Source organism: Dicentrarchus labrax, unplaced genomic scaffold (genome assembly GCF_905237075.1).
Source record: "Dicentrarchus labrax unplaced genomic scaffold, dlabrax2021, whole genome shotgun sequence".
In the NCBI taxonomy this organism is placed as follows: Eukaryota; Metazoa; Chordata; class Actinopteri; family Moronidae; genus Dicentrarchus; species Dicentrarchus labrax.
In genome coordinates this window covers 11,176,189-11,200,759 of record NW_026136701.1, presented here as the reverse complement: position 1 = coordinate 11,200,759, position 24,571 = coordinate 11,176,189, and the positions used below count along the sequence as shown (strand labels likewise).

Here is a 24,571-nt window from a genome sequence, read left to right as displayed (position 1 = left end):
TAACAAATTCCATTTAAACCTAATTATGCATGCACATGCACTGAGAGCTAAATATGCGGCAAAATACTGTAGCTTCGGAGAAATCTAAATGAAGCGAAGAATGTGTAACGATTAGAATCTGCTGTGCTGTAGCATGATTATTAACCCAGAAAGCATAAATATAGATGAGAGCCCAAGGAGACAACATGAACCGAAAGCATCAGTGCACCAGTTCCAGAGGCCCATGTGCCCACATAAATAAATGTAGGTGTTGCAAAATGGTACAGTAGAGACTTAATTTGTGATCAAAGTGCAATGTCTGCAACTTCAGCTGCCATGATGCAATAGTGGGCTTCCTGTCCTCAATTTGGGAGCCACAGGTTACCAAAAAAAAAAGCACCATAAGTATATATATAACTGCAGATATATCTATTGCTCTCTGCCTCTTCTTCGCACTGTCAACATGACTCCGACAGGTATGTTCACTGTGACAACCGCTCTCCTCTGCATCATACTGAGCCTCATCATTCCAGCCCCAGCTGCCCGTAAGTTTATTTGATCAGATTTGACTTGAAGATTAAAATACAGTAGAAATTACATCAGGTAATCGGTTAATAATGTGTGTGTGTGTGTGTGTGTGTGTGTGTGTGTTTGTGTGGGTGAAATAGGTCCTCGCATGGGCAAAGCCTGTTGTATGAGATACAATAGGAAGCCAATACCCTTCGATCGTATAAAGGGCTACAGAGAACAAACCACCAAGGAAAACTGCCGCATGGAAGCGATCATGTAAGAGTCTTTACTATAGAACCATAAAACTCCAATCCTGCCAGTCCCAGTCTGAGCTATTTGAATACTATTGTCATAACATATCAAACCTTTATGAGAGGGCTCATGAAGACTAACTGATTCCGTTAATTAAAATGTGTTTAGTGAAAAGCATGTTGTTTCTGCAGAATTTCTTGCCATAAAATAAGCCATTTGATCTAGTCCACCACAAAATCTTACTCTCAAAACTGTCTTGATTTCATAACTCTGAACAGCCATCTGTTTAGTCTGCTCCATATCTCAATTAATTATGTTTACAACTTACTTGTACGCAAGCTGTCAAGTCTTTAAGATTGACAAAATCCAATTACTCAATAGAGCCGTGTATCAAATCTCAACTCTACTTTTGTGTCAATTAGTGTCAAGTACTGATTGAAGCACTGAATACTTGGTCAGACACTTAGTCCTGCTCTCTTTTTTATCAGATATTTCATTACATAAATCACATAATTTTAGAATAATTTAAGGCTACATTTTGTTTGTGTAAGACAACATGAAACACTGATGCATTTGATAAACTTGGCTCATTCTGTTAAAAGAAGAAATGTTTTTGTCATTGTATTCCTCAAAATCAGTCATCAAAAAAGCATTGTTTTGGTATTGTTACTGGAACTCGGGTATCAAATAGGCACCACTATCAAAATATTATACCTATACTATCCACTCATACACTGAACTTCAATATAGTGCTCTCTAACTGTGCCAAATTATGTGTCAATGTCTCAATGTTGTAGTTTCTACACGTCTAAGAAGTACGAAATATGTGCAACTCGGAAGGATGCGTGGGTGAGGAATATTCTGGAATTACTCAGGTATGACACTCCCGCTCACTTTTAAATATTATTCAGTTTCAGTTTAGACCGTGTGAACATGCTTGTTTTTGTGAGTGAAAACTTTTCTCTTCTTTATAGTTCAAAGCTGAAGAAGATGTCCAAGCCTGGCTCTGCTGCAGGTGAAACTCAGAAGAAAAGCGTAAACCCTACATTTAACGACGGAAGTGGCTCTTTCTCCAGTACCACAGAAGCCATCCCAAACATCACTGAAAGTTTCTATTAGCAAAAATCAGGTTGTGGCCTCAGAGATTTGGAACTAAATAATTTGTGCTATAGAAATGCTCATTTTAGATAATGTTTGAGAGATATTGAACCTTCTGTTATCAACTGTAGCCATGTTGGGAATATTATCTCTGAAAAAGCAAAGAAATGATAATTACTTTTACTTGCCTCAACATATGCAGCATCCTAATGCTCCTTTTAATCGTGACTTAAGGGGAACCACAGAAGAACAGCTTTGAGAATATTGATGTAGATTATGTGCTTAGCCACTTAGCAAATGTTTACTATTGTATTTTTTGTGTGGCTATGCTGTTTCATTTCCTGCTATGCTTAATCAAGTTAATGTGCTCAAATATGCCAGTTCTCATAAATCAATAAATTGACTTCACAGTATTCCAACATTGTTGTTCATATTTATTTCATCAAACTACAACAGTGTCTCACTGAAGTGTCATGTAAGCCATGGCTAACTTAATGTTAAAATGTATTTTAATACTGATTAAAGAGCAGTTGGTGCTTAAACCAATCGTATAACATAATTAAGTAACATGTAATAATGTGACTCTTGATGGGAAAATCTCCGAACACTATTAAAAGGTTTATTTTCCAAACAGTACATGAAGAAGGCCCACAACTTGTGCAAACTTGTGAGTAGACTGTGCATTTTAGTGGCGTGACATGTGACCGGTGTACTCAGAAAAGGATGCTGCCAGCACATCTGCAAGAAGGCTTCTGAAAACTTTTCGGTAAGCTGTCCTGCTCCCACTCCCCCCCTAGGCTAATGCAAATGCATGAGATGACTGACAGGGAGGCAGTCTCCTGTGCCCCAAGAGGTGGGTGCTCCAGTCAGACAAGGTAACTCCCTCAATGACACACTATGCTCGTCCAAACTGTAATTTCCCCACTAGATGGCAGAATTGATCTGTTAAACAACTGCCTCTGTCAGCTTCATCATGCTGTCTTGATGATAATTTGATAAGCACAGCTACCTTTAATTTCCAATATCAACCAATAACAACGAGATGTATGGATAGAGGACAAGAACATTTATTTAGGTTGCAGCAAACAACAGACATTTTGGACATAATCATTATGGATCTTTTATCTCTGTTAGCCTTATTTTAACTAAATACACAGGAAATTATAAGGAAAATGGAAACACAAATAAATAGGACATGGAATAAATATTAAATAGTACAGAATAACATAGGAAAGCATTTTAAAGCATTTTAAATATTTTAACTTAATGCAGTGCAATTGGCTATAGGCATTCATGGGGGTGAGTGGTGCTTTCTAAGAGCTTGCAGAAGTGGAAGAAGCAGTAGTAGCACTCTTTGCTTTGCGGGCCTTCCTGTAAAACACACAAAGAAGAAATTGTTTAAATAACAGTTTATGCTGTCCCTGAGAATAAAATAATACGTAATGTCTGAGCCAGCCAACTAGCAAAGATGGTCAATACTGACTGAGATGACAAAGGCCTACTTACTCTAGCTCCATGATCTTGGTAAACACCCAGTCCTGTTTCCAGTGGCTGCAGACCTCTCCCTCTGTGGTCTCAAATCTGGGTGGAATAAAAAAGAAAAGCTCAATCACAATCTCCAAACCGAGAACTTGGATTGTCAACTGTGTAACAGGTTAGATTATCACTCTTTGGCTGCGTTTAATTAGTAGTTCCACTTCCCCTCGTTCACTTACCCTCAGCCCTTGGTATGACGTAACAGCATACGTCGCATGGAGGCCACTTGGAGCGCGGAGGGAAAGTGGGCAGGGTAGGAGCGGGGGTTTTAAATGAAACACCCTTGCCCTTACTCGGCATTATAGCGGCAATGACGTAAACTGCAATGCATTGTGGGTGATATCCACCTCGGAGGGACCATCGTTGTTCACTCACTCCCTCAGCCCTCCGAGGGTCCATCTCACCAAGTTCACTTCAGTTTTCCAGACAACTGGAACGACACTTATGATGGCGGCGGGGATTCCCCCGGGGGCAAGTGCAGAGGGCAAGTGAATGAGGGCGCTTTGAACGACTAATGAAACGCAGCCTCTGTTTAATAAAATAAGATGGTGATTCTTACATGACAGCGCGGACACATGGAAGGTTCCTCCTCTGGATTCTGTAGCCCAAGATGGTGGAAGTGACGTTCTTGACACTGACCTCAGTGCAGCACTTGCCTACCTTTATTTCTGTTTTTCAGAGAAACAAGCAAAGATTGGTTGTTATGAGCATACATCTCTTTCATTGTTCAAATGTGCATAGCAGGGTAAAAGTTCTTATGTGGACTGGAGCAGGCTAGCAGTGTAATATGATGCAGGATCTCTGAGAGGCAACTTACCAGTAGCCATTGCTGCCATTGCAAGAACCCCGACCAGGAGAGCCAGGCATGCCAGTCTTCTGATGCACAGCTGCATGGTTATTGTGGGAGATGTTCCAGAGGTTCTTTGCAAAAGAGATGATTGTTTGATCTGGCAGATGGAGATGACTGGCTCCTTGGACCAGACTTCTCGGTTTTATATGATGAAAAGAGGAACCAAGACAAACTGACCGGATGAACTGTCTCTTAGGACTTTCTACATAGTGTGTGTGGGATTTAGGGTGGGGGAAAGGACGCACTTGGGTGACGCTGTAATCTGTCTATTCCTTTTTTGTGATTTCATCATGACATTGACTGAGCTGACTCAGAAATCTACTGATATGATGGTCATTCCTAAGGACTCCCTTTTATTAGTTTTTCTATTACTTTTATTAATTTAATTGAATACATTAATAACAAACTAATAAACCTGCCTTAATCTTCTAATATAGTAGATTTCCAGCAGGTTAATCCAATGTTTAATATTCTTAAATGTATTCCGTTTGAAATGCCAACAATTTGAAATAATCTGTGATGCAACAACGTGCAATAGAATCAGACTTAGAAGCATGTGACTTTTGTTGCATGATAAGGAAATTGTAACATTTCTAAAATGAATACATGAAACAAACATAAATGCCATTTCCATTGTGTTGTATACATCATTTATAGCCATTTTAGGTTTGACTGGCGCTAGTTTAATTACGTCATCTTGTTGCAGCCTATGCTTTTGCAGTGGTTTAATGGCACCTGACTGGAAGATTAGTGCAACCAGTTGCTTATCTCAATTGACCAACTCCTAATAATCAAATAACAGTAGTGGACTGAAGTATGCAAAATTTTCTTATTTTCTTTTTTTTTTAATATGTGCTACATTTGGATGGAAACCTAGCTTATGTATCAAGCTTTCTATAAATGATGGCATCGGGTCCAGGGTGTTCCCAGCTTCCCACACAATGCATACTTGAATGCACTCCACTAAGTATGGTAAGAATAGACAACGGATAAACACATGGGTATTCATATTATACTGTATTAACAGTGTTGTTCTTTATTAACCTGGCAAGTTAACTATTTCAAATGATTGCATTTAGGTATAAATCCTGCTGATTACAGCAATAATGTAAAGGCAACATCATGTGCTGGTCACTCTACCCAATGTGTCATATTTTTCTCTCTGTCCCTCCTCTTTCTCTGGTGCTGGCTGTAATTGTCAGTGCAGGACCACAAAAGGGGAAGGAAGGAGAACCTAAGGCTTTCCACCGCAAATTTCCGAGCATCCTCCACCCAAATTTGGTCATTTGCCCTTTCATGCTCAAGTAACAAGTCTCAACTTGTTTGAGGGGAGCTTAGATTTAGACAATTCAGACAATTCAGTATAAAAGATACTTACTTTGCAAGTGGAAATGTATTCCTCTATATACTGAATATCTGATTTACCACAAACTAAGCGGGGAAGGGTTTTTTCACTTCAGTTTACTTGCGGCTTAATACAAAGCTGCTAGTGAAATAACTGCCAAAAAGAGTAATAATCAGGTTCCTTGCCAGTGAACCAAAGCTGCCAGTTACGTCCCACAAGACACGAGTTGGTTAAAAAAGCGAATTAATTTGCTCTGTCTGGCTTTTATATTCATAAATAATGATTCATACATTAATATAATGCTATATATAAGTAACCTCCATCTATGACCAGTAATGCGGGGCGATATACTGGATGGCTGCTGCTGTAAAAGCTTTGTTTCCTGTGTAACATTTAAGAAACATTACTTTGAATACATGAGTATTTTATGTCAATTTATATTATTTTATATCTATTTCAAAATATTTGTTTTTTTAAAGTAATCTGTGTTGTTGGCATACTGTGACTATATATGACCAGTAGTGTTAGGCGATATACCGAATGGCTAGCTGAAACAACTGCTGTAATACATTTGTTTCTTGTGTAACATTTAAGGAATATCTCTTTGAATACTTAGTATTTTATGTCTATGTTTATAGCGTTTATGCATACAAATATTTGGTTTTGAAAAGTAAGCTGTGTTAAAGTTGTTAGCAACTTTATCTTTTTATTTTTAAGTTCTGTTTTCACTACTTTGCCGTTTGCACAATAAAAATTGTTTACATTCTGCTGTTAAGAAATTTTCCTTCTTTACGGTAGACAGAAATGTTATAATGCTCTCCATGCCACTTTGAAGTCATCTACAAACCTTCTTTGTTTCTTTGGCATCCTCTCTGACTGTTTGGCTGACTACACTAGATCAGCTGATATGGTTGAACACCAACACTACCTTGTTATGGAAGAAGAACAATCTAACAGACAGACAGACTGTCTCCTTAAAGCGTTGTTATGACCATATTTGGGACACTAGTAAATCTTGTGGGTCTAGGTTTGTTGTTGTGTTAGATATCCCTCGACAGGAGGGAACCTTCAGATTTGGGTTGGCATTGGACCGTGCTTCACTTGTTTTGCTGATCTTATTCTCCTCGGCCGAGCCTCAAAAATTCCTCTACTGCATAAGTCATCAAGGTCTCCTGAAACCTTCATGAGGAAGTGTTTCTTCTTCATCCCAGTTTTTCCATTACATCTGCAACTATTAACTATAAACACTATAAACCTATATAAAGGCCCAGTGAGAATCTTACAAAATACTGTGATACAAATTTATGGTCATACTGCCCTGCACAAAATGACCAGTTTGAATTGCATTACTGAATCTCATCTGCACCAACAAGTCTCTGGCACCTCACCTCCACATGACCACATTTTTGAACTGATTAATGAAGGATTATCATAGATGTATTTGCTAAACAGGCATGCACATACATGATTAATGTGTAAAGATCAGAATCAGAATCCAAATCCAAATCAGAATCGGGTTTATTGCCAGGTAAGTTTACACATACGAGGAATTTGCCTTGGTGCATAAGAATCAATAGTATAGTATAGCTAAAAAGTGGTGCTTTTGATTTCTTCTTGAATGTTTAGATACAAAGCGTCTCTATGAGCTGTGGGTTAAACTCACTCACTCACAGGATAATGATTAACTATACGTTGTTTGTAGTTCACGTGACTCCGATAACGTCCCAGCGCTTGGAATTCAGAATGAGGCAGAATGGATGACGAGGAAAGATGAAAACCTGTACTGTGCTAGTTATTGTTTACTCATTGTGTTGCCCCAGTTGACACGTGTGAAATCTGGAATCGGCCAATTCATTCGTAAATTATTACTAACAACCTCTTTTCAGGTCACAATGATCTTTTTTCCCTACCAAACATAATACGGGTGTTAATTCACAGTGATAAATGGCATCAAAATGGCAGCAAACTTGAGAATTGTGTCACTGAGTTTTGATAGCAACAAAGCAGAACTCATGATCTCAGGCTTTCCCTTGATCCAAAAAAAGCTTAATTTCTGAGAAAGCCCATGCCCTGCTGACATCTTGAAAAGACACTACAGTATTTTTTATTTTGTTTTGCAGAAGCTTGCAGAGTTGAACGTGGTGTCTGCAAAGAGTCATTGTAAGAAAAAAGCTTAGTTAAAACAATCCATTATTGTGAAATATAGTTTTAACATCCATAAATCTCAGCACCTGGTCGGAGGAATCACTGTCATTGTTATCAATCAACAAGCGTTATCAAGGTCTCAAACAGTACTATGATCTTTAAACAGGAAGGCTTCAGACAATCAGCACCGACCCATACTCTGATTTCCTCATCATCCTCACCTTTGCCATTTCAAAAGTTGCATTTGTTGCATAATGACTATTTTTACTTTATGTGTAATTAACATGCTTGATGATAACATAATCAAATCTGGAATTCAAAATTAAGAACGACATATGCTTCCACTCTTCATAAAATCATCAGTGACTTAATATTTACATGATATAATAATATAAAAAACTGCACATAAAAAATAAAACATAGCTTTATAGAGTGGACTGTAAGCCATGTTAGCTCATATCGCATTATGAGGGCACAGCTTTACTGGATATGGTGTTTCTGATTAATACACTGAAATTCCTTGTCAATGAAAAGCAGAAGTGATGATCAAAATGAGGAAGGAAGCATACGCAGTGTGATTAGCTTCACAAAAAAAAAGATACAATTGTGAAACGCACTTTCTAAATGGTGAATTGAGAAAAAGTTCTCCTTTTTTATGCACCTCATTCATAAGTTTTTTATTTTACATGAAGGCAGTTAGGACTATAACTGTTGAGTGAGGACTTATCAAATTCAACAATCCAGGCAGACTCACTGGGTCATGCTTTTTCTCATTATCTTCATCTTTATGGGCTCCAGCTTACTGCCAAGTGATAGAACAATATAGTACAATACTTGGTACAACAATCTTGTGGAAAAAAGAGTGAATCATTACCCTGCAGACCTCATCACTCTGCAGCACAACTAGGGGATATATTAGTAAGGCATAATAACAGGCGGAAGGACAGGATAGAGTCAACTAAACTTAACGGACCCATTAAAAAAAATCACCTTACAGGAACAGCTCCTTGAGCGCTTATTGACTATATGACAACTTCTACAGAGACATGCAGGACATGGAGAGCTGAATTCTTAATTCTAGTATTGTGTTGACCTTTCTATCTTTATAAATATAATCTAATTTTGCTACAGCATTTGTTGCATGTGATGTTATGATCTGAATTAATATATAATAATAAAATAGTCTGATTAAGCATTTCCATAGCTTTATCTGATTTGAATAAAAGATACAGATTCATCTCATTCACAAAAGTGAACGTGACCCACTCTCTCTATCTGCTGTCTTTGTACAAACTGCCAATGTACAGCTTATTAGAAATATGTTGGTGGCTAATTACACTCTTTAAACATTGCTATCAATGTACAACTTTTCCTTACAAAAAAGCAACTCTTTATAAGTTGTTGTGTAAGTGTCTTCAAAAACAGTTTATGACCATTATAAAAGCAATTCCTATCACTGTTTTTCTGATCTGTCACTGCTACTCGGATAAAGCTGCAATGACAATGATTTTTTGGGCAGCGAAAACAGCTTCAGAGCGCCTCTGCATTGATAAAGGAGATCACTCGGAACAACTTTGTATTGATTTGCAGTGACCACTTCCCTTTAAGGGGACAAGTGGACCCAAACCAAGCCAGCAAAATCCCTCCCACAGCAAAAGGGAGCCACTGGATCCACTTACTGTAGGAGTCAAGTAGGCAGGCTTGTACTGTTCTACACCATACATTCAGTCGACCACTTAGCCCCCAGAATATGGTGAAGGATGACTCATAAGACCATATCTGCATATCTGTGCAAATTTCCCTGAAGTCACAGTTCCGCCGGTTAAGCAGTCTATGACTAAAGCTACTGCCGTCCCTGCCCCAACAATTAACTCTCTTTCACAGAGAACATAGGTCTTAAAATTACATATACCAGTCCCCGTTCATATCCCAAACTATGTCCACCCTCTTATTACCACGATGCAGGCAGTTTAAATTCAGTTGTACTTTCATTTTAATGAAGTCAGTACCTTTTATTTCAGTTTATTGCACAACTGTAAATAATTTCAGTGGCCACATGGAGTTTTTAAAGATTACCTGGAATCCATCGGGTGAAAGTCTAAATCCTGGGTTGATCTGTGTCCATACTTCATGTAGTGTTGGTCACTTTCACCATGAAAAACAACCAACATAAGGCACAATACACAGCAAGTAAGTTCAGTTTTACTCACTGAATATTGCACTTCTTGTATCATAATCCCTTTTATTTGCAGCATGTAAAAATGGCTATTATTAATCTAACAGGCCACAAGACAGTCAATCCTGATAGCAAAATTATTATTATCTTAAAAAAGCAGGGTTTTGGATCTCCTCTAAACCTTTTTACAGTCATGGAAATATTCCTAGCTTTACATTAACACTAACTACAGAGCTAGCTAACATTGTGGTAAGCTAAAATTAGCATAGAAAAATACTCACCAGATACATTTTCACTTAACATGAGACATTTAGATCCTCATTCAATGAACCACAGCATCCCAAAAGACAATACACCTGGTCCTGGTTAACTTTGACATCAAACGTTAAATAAAATGTCGTCTTTAACTAACTTGCGTCCATCGTTTTCTTCGCCTCCACTGACAGCCGTTGTGGCTTGAGCTAGTTAGCGCCCTCTATTGGACAGTCAGGAAGACTGCAACCATGTAATATAAACTATTCCTTGTAAAATGTATGGAGGTGACATACTTGTATTTCAAAATGACTCTTCGTCTTCATGCTTCGTTGTTACATATAAAATTGCTATATAGACTAATATTTCTCTTTTTTAAAGAATATGGCTCCCTGTCACTTCAACCTGACGCTGTGTTGAGAATTTGTGGGATTTATCTGTGTTTATTGATTACTGTATGAACCAAAGAACATGCATTAAAAAGAACAGGTAGCCAATAACCATGTGGAAACAGCACATGTTTTAGTGACACTGTATATATGTATATGTGCATCTGTGTTTGTAGGTATAACCACAGGGGCTAGCAAATGCCTTGACACCAACACAAGAGCGCGTGTTTTTTTCCCCCCTTCATGCACTGTGGTTGTAGAAATGAGTGCACCAGCATTCAAGTCACCTCAAAAACCTAACAGTAGAAAGCTACTGTGTTAGAAAGTTAGGCTGATGATATACTTGTACCGTAGGAATGAACCCTGACCTTTGCAGTAAAAAGCTTTTCCTTTGTGTGTGTCTTGTTTTAAGATCAAGTTTTCCAGGTTCTACTGAGTGCAGCAAAGTATCAGTGCATCTATTTATATTTGAACCAAACCTAACAAACAAAGAATACGATGCTGATAGCAAGTTAAAAAGTATGTGGAAAACTGGTTTGTGTAGAAAAGTGCCAACAAATGTGGTTAGATCCCTTTAAATGAATATATTGAGGCAGAGATATGCTGATCATTGGGATGATCACTGATGTGATCATTTTAACTGACCATAATGATCAAGATCAAGTGTTGCATATTCTTTGACACAGGTAAAAGTACAGGTACAGGAATTTCCATATCATAATTTGACTTGTAAATTTTAAAATACTACATGCAAGCACCACTTCCTTCTGCAGTGGAAAATGTATCAACACCCTCAGACCACCACTTATGACTGAGTGGAGGGGCCAGGACCGCACTGGTGAGCTGCTGTAGGAGGAAATATGTACTCTACTTTCCGGCCGTGTGCGTATCTGTGGGTGCTGCATGCTCAACTTGCAAGTAGCATAAATGAATGTGTTGGCTGTGTTGGTAGGTTTAAAAAGGGACTTGCAGTGCAGACTACACATCATATCTGCTTGAGCCATAGACAAGCAATGACAAGTCTCACCTTTGTCTTCCTCCTCCTTGCCACTATGATGGTGTCCACAGCCTCAGCTCAAGGTAAGAGCATTATGACAATGTTTATGTGTGTGTGTTTTGTTCATTTATGTAATACCGCACATATGATATGTATTATTTCATGTTAAATTAAATTGTGGAAAAGATAATGACAATATTGGACTTTTTTTCTTTTTTTTTTTCAAAGGTGGGATAGGCAACTGTTGCCGAAGTATTTCAAATACTCAAGTCCACCGAGACCTCCTGAAGAATTATTACACACAGAATCGATCATCTTGCCCGATACGCGCAGTGGTGTAAGTCATCCTATCTTTTCAATGTTGGATTAATGATGATGTCCCTGGACCTTTTAATACCAATAGTTTAGTAACTCTATACACTGATGCAATTTTTTTTAATTATATCTTATTATATATATCTTTATAAATATAATCTAATTTTGCTACAGCGTTTGTTGCATGTGATGATGATCTGAATTACGCTATAAAATAGTCTTATTAAGCATTTCCATAGCTTTATCTTTTAATACCAATAGTTTAGTAACTCTATACTCAGATGCATATTTTTTTTATTATCTTCTCTTCAAAAATGTTGCAATGTGGTATTGAATGTGTACTTTCTGTGTTGTGATTTTTAATAGATTTACCACGCTGAAGGGAAAGAGAATCTGCTCTGACCCCACCAAAAGGTGGACACAGACCAGCATGGCCTACCTAGATGGAAAGAACTGGACTATCCAACATAAATTAAATACATGATCACTGACACCTGCACACAAACGCACTATTGAATTAAAATTGAAAAGCTCTTAATTGTTCTTCTACTGATTGAGTTCCACAGACTTTGAATGTTTTCGTATTTTCTGCAAATTCCTTACCTCATTTTAGTGAACTTAAATGATACACATTTACCTATTTTATGTACAATTCAATCATTTTTATATTTTGTATGAATGTAAATATTTGAATAATGTTTTATTTTCATTGTACAATGATACTGACATTAATAAAAATAGTCACAATACTCATTTAAAGGTGCAGTGTGTGTATCTATCGTCTCTCTCTCTCTCTCTCTCTCTCTCTCTCTCTCTATATATATATATATATATATATATATATATATAATATATATATATATATATTATCTATATATATATATTGGGCTTTTTTATAGATTCTGAGTTGTCTAAGTGCATGCATTGTAAATAGAAAAAAATCTGTATCTCAGCGTCTAGAAATACTCTCTTTTCATGTCCTTATCTCATTTCATTATGTATTGCATTTCCGAAGAAAGACTGCAAAACAGAGATATTCACCATGGTAACATAGTTGTGTCTATGAGCAGCGTACTCATAGTTGGGTTAAAGATGGCAGAGATTCTTGAGATTCTTGAGATTCTTGCAGAGGGTCCAAAAAATTCCAGTAGGATTATAAGAAAGTGAGCACACAGCCAGTGGTGAAGGAAGTATTCAGAGCCTTTACTAAAGCAAAAAGTAATACCAGACTGTAAGAATACTCCCAACATTGCTGCTTTGAAAATATTACATCAGTAAAAGTATTTGAGTATTGTCACCAATACGTACCTGTAAGTGTGAACATTGTCCCGTGTGAGTGTCACACTATTACATAATTATTAGATTATTAATTAGCACAAGTGGGCTAATTGTAACTATTTTAAATATTTACAATGTATATATTATTTTGTATACGGAGTGAAGCCTGCGAGCTAGTTCAGGCAGGTCAACTCGAGCTGCGCTGATTACACACAACATGCCTTATTCCATAATCACTAACCAAGCGCTACCTTCCAATCAGGCGGTCTATTTAAACTGCACAATTTCCCAGCTCTCCCTCTGTCAATGCCGCTGTTGCCCTGCATCCGTATTGCTGCTGCTGCTCTGTAAGTTATTGCTGCCTGCTGCACTGTAAGCCCCACCACCCCAGCATCCACCTGTAGGCTCCGGCAGGGGGTTAAGGTATTTGCTCATCACTCCCCAATACCTCTATGTAAACACATCTGCGGGGAGTGATGAGGTCGGAGCCTAGACGCCAAAATCTAAATATGCTATGCAGCTTAATAAACATTCCAAACGTGAGTTGGCTGACTGAAATACATTTAATTTAATAACATTGCATCATATATAAGTCCATCATGTTTTTGTATGTAAAATGTTATATTTGTACTTACATTTAGTACTTGAGCAAATGCACTACATCACTGTACTATGTAAGTGTTATATTCCGCCGCTGCCCAGAACAATATTCTTTAAGAGGTCATACCAACAATAGAAGAAGTGCAGTGTGGTTTGCTCTTCCCTTGCTCTGCGTCTTTAATGTAATAATGCCTGATCGTTTCAAAATGTGTCTCCATGTCCTCTGTGAAATAGTGTAAACCCATGTCTTTAATGTTAAATGTTGATTATGTACAATATATGAAGCATTTCCGTTATAAAGCTTACAATGCTGACTTGTACTGAGAATGTGTACTGAACTCTGTGGTAATGTTTGTGTAAATGCAGTTTATGGTGTTGCATTATAAGGTGTTTATGTGAATCCCAGTACATAAAGCTGATGTACAATGTATATACAGTACTAAAGTAAATGATATTGTTGGATATATGTGGGGTTTTTTTTTACTTTCTGAGACCTTGTTGAATAGTCTCACCAGCTTTTAAGTCACATCTTTGACACTCAGTGCTCTCAGAGCTGCTCTCTAACCACACACAACCTTTAAATGGCACTCTCGTGAAAACATACCTGTAAATAAAATGTCAACCCCAACACAAAATTAACTTTAATCAAAAGTCTACTCTAACCTCATCTTCAAGATCATGGGTGAGTTACTCACAGGGCTTAGTAATTTTTACTCTTTTTGGTGACTGTCATGTTCCGTCTGCTCTCACTGTGATGGTAAGATATGGTGGGCTTCACACTGACCATGTGGAAGCTTTGGGGCTTTTAGTTGAGATGTTTCCATCATTTGGTATAGCTAACACAATGATGTGTGATTAAAAAAAAAGGTATGAAACAAACTGTTGTTTACTATGCGTGGGCGGAAAGAGAAAGTACAGCTCGGTCTCTACGTGCAACAGCTGGGGGAGGTTTGAGGGGCTGAGAGTGGAGATAGTTTGAGGTTGGTGCAACGTTTGCTCGAACCACAGTGCAATGGGTTTTCCCCACCCCTCATCTAAACTAGTGGCCCACCATTGTTGCCACTAATATGACTGAGCAGCTGAACATATGAATGCAAAAGTAAGTTACAACTTAGGCTGTGATTAAATACAAGTGCTATACTGTTGTACATGTGCTTGAGGGTGATATAACCTACGGATGTTAACACTTGAGCTCTGGTCTCGACAAGGCTATGTTTGGTGTCATTATAGGGCCATGATTATGTCATTCAATCACACAGCACTGTATACAGTTGTATATTTGACAAAGATGGTATCTATATCTATGCTTGAGATGAAAGTCCAACATCTGTTGATTTGGAAACTATCAGTGTTTGGAAAGGATTGTGGGTCTTCCTCAGTTCTGCTTTGTTTCTGCCATCTACATGTACTTCACATGGCTGCAGTCACAACAGCTACAGAGGATTATTCATACACACAGGACTTGGGGGAAATATTCACATAATATGCTATGTATGTATGTGTGTGTGTGTGTGTGTGTGTGTGTGTGTTTGTGTGGGGGTTGGGGGGTGGGGGTGAGGGGTGTAGGTGTGTATGTCTAGCTGTGGTGGGAAGACAATGAATATCTTCCTATGCCCCAGTGAATTAGGTTCAGTCTGATGTTCTGTCTGAGGAAGCAGTATGAGATTGCACTTTCCTCCTGATGTGTTAACCACAAAACACATCTCCAATAAACACGCATGCACACACAGAGAGTCACAAGTTATGTCAGGAAAGTTAAATAAGATAAAGCCAAAACTATACTGTATTACTGCATAGATCTGTGTTCTAAAGAAATCATTGCATCTGGGCCTGGCCTGGATTTATCTGTCCAGAATACCCTTATAATGTGTCAGTGTGTTTCCTTAGATCAACTTTAATGCTATACCATCTTCCTTTGAATGAACTGACCCTTTTTTGGGGGGGGCTTTTATTGCCTTTATGATAGTGACAGCTAAAGACAGACAGGAAGGGGGGCAGAGAGAGGGGATGACACGCAGCAAAGGGCTGCAGGTCGGATTCGAACCCTGGGCCGCTGCAGCAGGCCCTGAAATGACCCTTTTGAGTGACAATTTTCCCATTAGGAGTTGGAGATTGCAAGTCCCTTACTTCACCCTGCCCTTCCAAGAATGCCCCCATTTAGTGCCAGCGTTTGGTTTGTCCCTTTCAGGCTACTGTAGAAACATGGTGGTCACACATGGCAGATTTCATGGAAGGTTTTTCATGGTGTCTGTAGATATAAAAGGGTCATTCTAAGGTAACAAGAACATAACAATTCCTATATTCAGGTGATTATACTCTAATGAAAACATACTTATGAATATACATATATGTATATATACACTAAACCTTTAAAGAAGTAACTAGAAATTTGAAAGGCCATTGATCTCATGAATCTTACAAGTAAGTCCTTGCATTAATTGCACTAAATCTCCTCCGTTAATTGATTATTTTTGGCATCTTTGGGGCATCAAAACAGGTCATAAAGTTAATATGCTAAAAGCAAAGATAAAGATAAAGGTAAGCAAAGAGCAACATTATTGTGTTTCTGGCCACCTGATGAACATCAATATGTAATATTTAGCTCAGTTTGGGTCTAAACCAACTCCTGAAAAATGCAGATGCCCGATGTGGCTGGGTAGATGAAAACAGTGAGAGGGAACCAAAAGATTAAAGTTATTGGCTGTAAATTCAAAACAATGAGTTGAAAGATGCTAAAATGCTAAACTGAACCAATGAAAACTGGAGCGTCCAGTTAAAGTTATCTGTAGATTCGAGTGACACCTTTTTAAATTCTAAATAATTATTCATTATTAATACAAACAAAATTTTGATTAGTGCAGCATAGTGTGCAAAAAGGCAAAGTATTTTTAGAAATCAGTGTTTCCTTGCATGTAGGTATGCATACATGTTCAGTATTACATCACAGTTTTTTGTCACATCGTGTTTAATTTTCTTAGAAGAGAGGAAACTGTCTAAATAATACCCTGCTTCTGAAATAGACAACCACAAACATGCACTCACAAACACACAATCACATGCTCAACTGAGCATTCAGGATGTGGTGGTTATGGTGGCATGGTCGCCTCACAGTTTCAAGTAAAACCAAACACACCCCTGAAACAGAAAGGCAATAATATCACAATATCACCATCATCTACAACCCTCCTATTAAACTCCAGACACAAATGCACAAGCCATCTGTACTTTTTAACTGTTTATGTGATGATGATTATGTTTTTCTAGTTTGCATCTTAAATATTCTATCTTTAAATATCTTTATTTTTGGCTGAAAAGAGAAAAAATTTAAGAAATATGATTATTATTATTATTATTGCTATAATGCCTACAGGTACTGTGGCCTTTTTTCTCAGATCCATTATCCATTAGAGTAAAAGTACTGTGATTCATAGTATAGTATATAGAATAAAATATAGTAAATATTAATTTTACTTAATTAATACATACAAATTAATACATCTTTGAGTGCTTAATTTATATTAGCTCAATTTGCTCATTGCTCTGTGATGTTTTTGACTTTCACATTGAATGAGGTTTCTGTGGTATTTTGTGTGCGTCACAGTACTTGAAAAGATGTGTCATGTGCGTATAACATAGATTTGATTTTAAATTTGATAATGCTTGACAAGCTTGATGCTTGATAAATAAAGAGTATAGAGCATTTACCAGTGTACCTGCATGATAAATAACCAAAAAGTTTGTTCTCTACTCATCCATCAGAGTCTGGTTTGGATAGGGCACCGAAAGAGACTTCGTCGATACTGACCCGCTTAGGCAGTTCCAGGACATCTACACATCCCAGACAGCCAAGGAAATCATTGCAGACCCCTGACACCAGAACCAGACTACCATCACAGTCTACAACAGTGAGACCAGTCATGTGATATCTCATTACAGTTTATGTGAAATAACCCTTAAATGACCAATGGCAAAACAACATATAGATATAAAATAGTATCATAGTGTAACAAATACAGCATCTTGTGCAATGGTGCAGAACATGCTTGTGCATATCTGCCTATAGAGCCTCATAAATGTTACACACTGAACCTTTAAGATAGTGTATGTTTGTTTGTCCAGCTGTTGTTGGGTATTTTCATGTTTAAACCTAATTATTGCACTTAACGGTTTAAGGTTCACCTTTGTCTAGAGTAGATGTTGCTGTTTAGCTGTGTGTCTATGTTGGTTTCCTTCCTGTGCATTTGTTATTTGCACTGAGTTTAAACAGAATGAATGCTTCTGGGAATCAAATTTCTTGTATGTTTGCGTCAACATAATTACAACATACCAGTTCTGGGTGGCACCTGGTAGTTTACCAAATAGAGCATGTGCCACATATGAAGGCTGAGACCTTACTGCAGCCACACAGATTCAAATACATCCCCAGGCCCTTACTGCATGTTATCCGTTCCCATCACTCTGTACTGTCACTGTCCAAAATAAAGCGAAATGCCAAAAATAAAAAGTATGTTTCATTTGTTCATAATACAAACACACAATTTGCACAAAAACATTTTATTGGCAACTAAATTAAAAAGGTCAAAATCTTTGCTCTTTGATTAAAATACACACATTTTGAAAACAAGTTACGGTTCACATATATTTTAAATATATATTGAATATTTAATCATCAGTACAATAATATATAAAGCTTGTTTGCTTTGGGTTTGTTTACTATTGATGCAATATAGCGGGACAAGTCTAGCTTTGATTTGTCTTGTAATTCCTCAGATACGTTTGCTCAGCAACTTCTTCCCTTTCCTGGACCTTTTCCTCAGTCGTCTCCTTCCATTTCTGCCTTTCTTCTGTGGTGCCTTCTTTGATGTGGTGGACACTGCTGGTGTAATTTCGCTTGTTGCTCTGTCTTCATTCAGTCCCATCTCTTGCAATCCACCTTTTTTTTTTTCTCCTCGTCCACCTTCTTAATGGCTCTTTTTGCCCAGGGACTGCTCGGGTCGGAGCAAAGTGTCTTTCCAAACTTTGTGTGAAATCTGCAATTGATTGTGATCTGTTAATGGCATTGCAATGCTTTGTTTTTACAAATAACTTCTTAAAGGGATAGTTTATTCATGTTCAAACACTATCCTTATTACGTTTAGTTGAATCTAGCTATGCATGATTGATAAGATTGGTTTTGAAATATCTAAGCACAATGTACTAAAAACATTTTTAAGAATTCAACAGCAGGGTCTCTTTTGCAGAAAGCGTCCCTGTTACTAATCCACAGTTTTCGCTTTGAACTGCTTTCAAAGGGACTCTTTTCCAGTGAAAAGTTGTTCCAATGAAAACTGTTGACAGTTAGGGTTTTGGATTATCCAGAATGTCGGGGACACTTTCTGAAAAGAGATGTTCCTGTTGAATTTTCAATATATAAATTTCCACTGCTCTGAACAGCAAAAAGGAAATTCTCTTCAAATGTCCCTATTGTGGTGGCAGGAATCTCACAGACACATACTGATCTCTCTGCCTGGCTACATACCACTAGGCGTAATGAGGAAATGTGTTTGTTTTGTGATTTTCTTTCGTGATTTTGGTGAACCTAACCTACATCTAAGTTGAGATATGGCTTAATTCTTTACAGTATGCAGGACCACTTACATTATGGCTTTGTTTGGACAGATGCCTTCAGACTGAACGGTATAATTCGCAATTCGGTCAAGTTGGACTCTGGTATTGGACCACCCAATACAACAGTCTGCCACCGGTCCATGGGCTAAACAAGAGAGAAAGAAAGATTAAGTACCGTTCATTTTACCCTGTCAAACACTCAATCAAAAGTCCTTTTTTGTGGTACTCACTTGCGTGGCCCATGCTCATCCATGTGGTGAAGCAGAGAAGAGCAGATAACACCAGGCTGACTCTCATCTTCAAAATTATCCCTTGGCTTTGTCCTTCTATGGCTGAACGTAGTATTTCTCAGAACAAACGTATATGATCTGAATAACTCACAGAAAATAATTTGCTGCTTCCTCGAGTAGTTAGGAGTACTGAATGAAGCCTCGCTTGCTCACACCGCATTCATGGTGTGTATGTTCGTGGTTTCTGATTAGCAAAGTTCTCTCTGCCTTTCTGATCGTTCAAGTGTTGATCTTGGCTTTTATAAAACACAAGCCTTTCCGCCTCTCCCCCATCACACCCCTAACCCGTCACAGTGGAGAATTGTCACTGTGGCCACACAGGGGGGAAAGGAAATAGTGAGTTCATTTTTCACAAGCCAAAGATGACAAACGGACCATTCACCACATTCCTGCCCACAGTATACAAAGTACGAGTAGCATCGTTCAAAAGCACAAACGCTCAGACTACTACTCATAGTATTCACATACACACAAAGTTACACTTTCCTTTACACACAATGTGAAAGCCACAAGTTGCAGCGACATTAAAAGTCACTGAGAGTAGCTAAAAGCAGCAATGCATTTTATGTTAGATTAGGTCTGGGGAAATTTCTTAATCAGTCATGATGGATGATATGCAAATTACATGTTCTTATCAGAAATACTTGTTTAACTCAAAATAACACAACTTGAACTTTGAACCTTGAAATTCCATAATACACCCACACAGTTAACATTATTTTGGGGTCTTTCAAGAGACTGCCTGGGTGTGTTGAGACCGTTGACACCTTCCTGACAGCTTGCTGTAGCTTACTTGTTTCACATCAGCATTTACCAATTAAGCACAGAGTTAGTCCAGGCAGGCCACAAAGTCAAGATCTCCAGCTACATTAGCTGATCACAGCTAATCGTAAACACACATCAGCTGATGGCTCAGCTGATTCCCTCCAAACATCCAATTGGCAAATATCATTCAGGTCGCCTTATTTAAGCCACTTTAGCCTGCCTATCTTTGCTACTTCCTCTGCAAGCTGCTTTGCAAACCACCTCCACCCCAGCTTCTCCTTTTTTTGCTGTTTCTGATTTAATCAATGTCATTTCTGTTGCCATTGATGCTTGCTCTGTTCTGTACACTGTGGGTGTTTGCTGCTGCTCTCCTTGTCTTAAGGCTTTCCATGTATGCATGTGGAAGGGCAAGGCGGTCCCAGAACAGAGCCATACTGTTAAATATAACATTTGCAAATAAAGTTCTTTTGACAAAAGTGGTCCTGACTGAATTAGGAAATATCCACTCGAGACAAATTGCTCACCGAGGCAAAGTAAATCTGCAAGTGACAGTGCTGACCTTTGACCTTTCCAAAATGGAGCAAGTTATCATATTAGCTGTGTTGCACCATCTAATTTTATATAAACTGCTCCACAAAAATTACTGTTGCTTTAGCCAAGATAGCTAATGGGCTGGCTAGTATGAGAATGTTACCAGCTAGCTAATATATTACTGGTTTGCTCAGCAGCCACAGTAGCTCGCCAACCATTCATTTCACTGTGCTTAAAGGTCCACTGTTTAACATTTAAAAGGGATCTATTGGCAGAAATGGTATATGATATTCATAGGTACATTTTCAGTAGAGTTTAATGACCTAAGGTAGCGAAAACACAAACACTAAGGGTTAGAACCAGCCGTTTTTATCTACAGTGGGAATAGGGCCGCCATGTTGAACTGCCATGTTTCTAGGGTTGCCCAGACAAACCAGATACTGGCTATAGATAGGGCCTGTCATGTATTTCGCAAGTTTCGCGGCCACCGTAGTTTCACCTACACGCTTGGAAGGCTGAGCTGTATTCAAAAGGTTGCAATCTGCAACTTCATTGCCACTCAATCCTACAAACTGGTTCTTTAATTCCTGGATCTGTTAATTTAACTTATCACACAGATTTAGCCTATTGTATTATCAGGTTGACCAATAAATAATAAGGATGGCAATACTAACTTAGCTTAGTTACATAGTTTGCCCTCCAGAGAGCACTGTCAAGTTTAGCTTCAACTATAAAATATCTCGCTCAGTATGTCTTGGTCAGAATTATTATATATTATATTAAGTGTTTATGTTATAAAAAACACATATCAATAGAAGTATCAGCCCTAATTAGTACTTGGAGTTCGGCGACCTAACATAATTACCAGCATAGCTCTGTCTAAATTTAACATGAGCAGTCTTTGATGAAAGAGACGGTAATTTTGAATGGAGACATGCCAGTTTTATATTTACACCTCACTTGAACTACCAGGAAGAATTGGTTAAAAAATATATGAAAATATAGGAGTTTGAAAGTAGTATTAAAAAGTACATTTCTATAGTTGTTCAAGGGCACAAATAGAGGAAAGAACGGACATGAATGGTGTATTCAGAAGGACACATGTCAATCCTCAAGGTTTAACACAGCATTTAACCGACCGTAAAGCCAGGCAAACTCACAATATAATGGACTCAATTTAAAGCTTAAAATGAAAGAGAGGATGGATTAAGTGACAGCTCGAAAGGAACAGAGCAAAAGGAATATATAGCAGAAGGTGAGAGCAATAGACATAGAAAGAGGCAGAGAGATAAACAGCAACATACAGAGGATCCATTGAAATCCACTGAAGAAAGGGTTGAAGAAAAACTGACACACAACAGGTGTAAAACAGAGAAAAAACAGGACAAAAATGAAATGGAAGAGAAACCTACAGTATGTTTCTGCTCCCTGTGGTACATCTCAGTCAGCACATCATTATACCAGCTCAATAATGACAGCAAAATAAACACCTGATTGGCCGTCCACCTGCTGTCAGGATGGAAAGCAAATGTTAGCTTCATGCCCTTGACTCCTTCAGTCAACAACAGCAAATCCCAAGGCACACAAACAGCCGTCGTCCCAAGTGTCCAGTCATTAAAATCAGAGAAAACTTGGCTGCTGTATGCCTTTACCAAGCACAAAATATACACACACTTGAGAACATCCACAAACCCACAAAAGCATGCAGGTCCACATGCGAGCAAGCAAGCACACACACACATTTTTCCACACTCAATATACCAGCCTCATCATTATCATCCCTGTGGCAACCTGTTTGTCAGAGGAGAAATGCCTCGCTGGATTATTCGTTCCTCTCGTATTCATTAGTTGTTGTCCTGGGCAGCAGCCTGGGCTGTTGGTTGGCCGACAGCATAGCTGATAGGAATTAGTCTCCTGATAAAGCAAGAGAGTGGAACGTAGCGTCGCAGGAAATTACAATCAATACTGACTCTCATATCCTCATCCGATATCGACCACAAAAGGGAATGAGAAGCACATTGTCGAGGCCCTGTACATGGACACGTGGGCATGCTTGAGAACATATTTACATATGGATGCATGTCACACACACACACACACACACACACACACACACACACACACATTTTAAGGCTGCATTAAATGTGTTCGATGTTTTACAGAAACCCACGTTATCGCCATGCACAGAGGATGAGTGAGAAAAGGGCCTCTGCCTCAAAACCACAACTTTCTCATCACACAGTACACATTCACAACCCACTCATGCACTATTCACAGGCCCAAAATCATGGTTTTGCCCTCTGTGTACTCTTCCGTGCAAGTCTATTATAGTAGATATGGGGCTTTTAGGATCAGGCTCAGGCAGAGCGGAGCGTTTTCCCGATATGACAAACATCACTGGTTGGTGCACGGCTCAAAGAAAAAATACACATGCACACACTGCAGGCAAAGGCACAGTGTGAGTGGCAAGGCACAAACGAGACCAGTAATTAAAGGAGTGTCTCATCAGATGGATATATTTGGCTGTGACTGCTCTCTCTTTTCAATAAAACATCCAGACAGATCAAAGTTTAATTTTATCCTTTATCCAGCACTGAGAAATTTTATTAGTTCATTTTGGAAGATAAAGATATGTGATTCTGTCTTCTTTTTTTCATACAAAAAATCATCAGACAACCTGATTAACTCCATCCCTCTCTTTTCTGTCTGTGTACACATACTGATAAGTTCACTTCAAGTAAGAATAACAGCCTGAAAACTTCTATAAAGGCCAGGTATTCTGCAACAAAGAGCTATGTGTCTGCGTTTGAGTCTGGAGCCTCAGCGTGACAGACCGAACGGCTGTCTGGGGATGGACTGCTGTAAAGAGCAGTGCACTTCAGGTCATTTTTAGAGCTAGAGAGGAGTGTTGGGAAGAGCAGAGATGTTTTTGATATGTAACAGTGGAGCCATACACACCGATCAATACGCCGACCTTTCTCAGACTGATTGCATGATGTTCTGCTTTGCCCCCAGCACCAGCACCCACCAGAGGTCCATCAACCATCAAGCATTGTTATTCTCTGTTTCAGCAAGCGAGGTAGGGCCGGCTCTCTTCTTGGGCCTTGCTCTTTTATTTTACCTCAGGACTTTTATTGTGTTATGATCTTTTCATTTTATCTCTGCCGTCTCTTCACAAGCACACACACACACACACACACACACACACCGCTTGTGCAAACATAAAGAAAGATAAAAATGACTGAATTAAACCAGTGAGAGGTTGATCCTCAACAAATGAGTGTCCCCAGGGCCTCAATAGATGGATCTTGTATATTGCTGCTCAATACCAAGGGGATGAACAAAAATCCCACTTGGAGTTGAGAAATGTCATTTACTTTCCAATTAATATTTTCAATTAACTAAGTCATTACCAATTCATTCCCTGAAACCGGTGGAGGTGAAATGGAACTGACCTCCTGCCCCGGTATCAATCTCGTTGCTATTGACCCCTCAACACAAAGCTTCAATTGTGGATCAACCGTCCATTTAGGAAAAGCGTCAATAATCGACTTAAACCGGCGGGCTATATTACCATAGACATTAGCATAGTGAGAGTGACTGACCCGCCCTGCGCCTCCGGCTCACGGTCCAGAGGACGCAGGAGCGCGTAAAGT

The 24,571-nt window shown here is 38.6% G+C and overlaps 3 protein-coding genes across 3 annotated transcripts; 1 reads left to right on the top strand and 2 right to left on the bottom strand.

Annotated features, from left to right (window-relative positions):
• Positions 1–384: 384 nt before the first annotated feature.
• ccl20l (C-C motif chemokine 20-like) lies at positions 385–2,252 on the top strand. Its single transcript, XM_051407766.1, has 4 exons — positions 385–524; positions 648–765; positions 1,539–1,616; positions 1,716–2,252. Exons 1-4 carry the CDS (start codon positions 443–445, stop codon positions 1,858–1,860), a joined length of 423 nt encoding a protein of 140 aa, XP_051263726.1. The 5' UTR covers positions 385–442; the 3' UTR covers positions 1,861–2,252.
• A 638-nt stretch (positions 2,253–2,890) lies between these two features.
• Positions 2,891–4,352, bottom strand: LOC127367712 (uncharacterized). Its single transcript, XM_051407778.1, has 4 exons — positions 4,193–4,352; positions 3,935–4,043; positions 3,346–3,420; positions 2,891–3,210 (listed from the first exon to the last, which is right to left on the bottom strand). Exons 1-4 carry the CDS (start codon positions 4,266–4,268, stop codon positions 3,153–3,155), a joined length of 318 nt encoding a protein of 105 aa, XP_051263738.1. The 5' UTR covers positions 4,269–4,352; the 3' UTR covers positions 2,891–3,152.
• A 13,908-nt stretch (positions 4,353–18,260) lies between these two features.
• Positions 18,261–19,906, bottom strand: LOC127367724 (eotaxin-like). Its single transcript, XM_051407805.1, is given in 4 exon segments — positions 18,261–18,653; positions 18,656–18,752; positions 19,360–19,474; positions 19,560–19,906. Coding segments are annotated over 4 exon segments (444 nt in total). The 5' UTR covers positions 19,627–19,906; the 3' UTR covers positions 18,261–18,488.
• Between the last annotated feature and the right edge of the window lie 4,665 nt (positions 19,907–24,571).

Bases quoted from the DNA above. Each gene is read 5' to 3' on its own strand.
- ccl20l (XM_051407766.1), top strand. From the start codon at position 443: ATGACTCCGACAGGTATGTTCACTGTGACAACCGCTCTCCTCTGCATC. The intron at 766-1,538 runs GTAAGAGTCTTT...TCAATGTTGTAG, and splicing joins TGCCGCATGGAAGCGATCAT to TTTCTACACGTCTAAGAAGT. The intron at 1,617-1,715 runs GTATGACACTCC...TCTTCTTTATAG, and splicing joins AATATTCTGGAATTACTCAG to TTCAAAGCTGAAGAAGATGT.
- LOC127367712 (XM_051407778.1), bottom strand. From the start codon at position 4,268: ATGCAGCTGTGCATCAGAAGACTGGCATGCCTGGCTCTCCTGGTCGGG. The intron at 4,044-4,192 runs GTAAGTTGCCTC...TCTGAAAAACAG, and splicing joins AATGGCAGCAATGGCTACTG to AAATAAAGGTAGGCAAGTGC. The intron at 3,421-3,934 runs GTAAGAATCACC...TATTCCACCCAG, and splicing joins CCATGTGTCCGCGCTGTCAT to ATTTGAGACCACAGAGGGAG.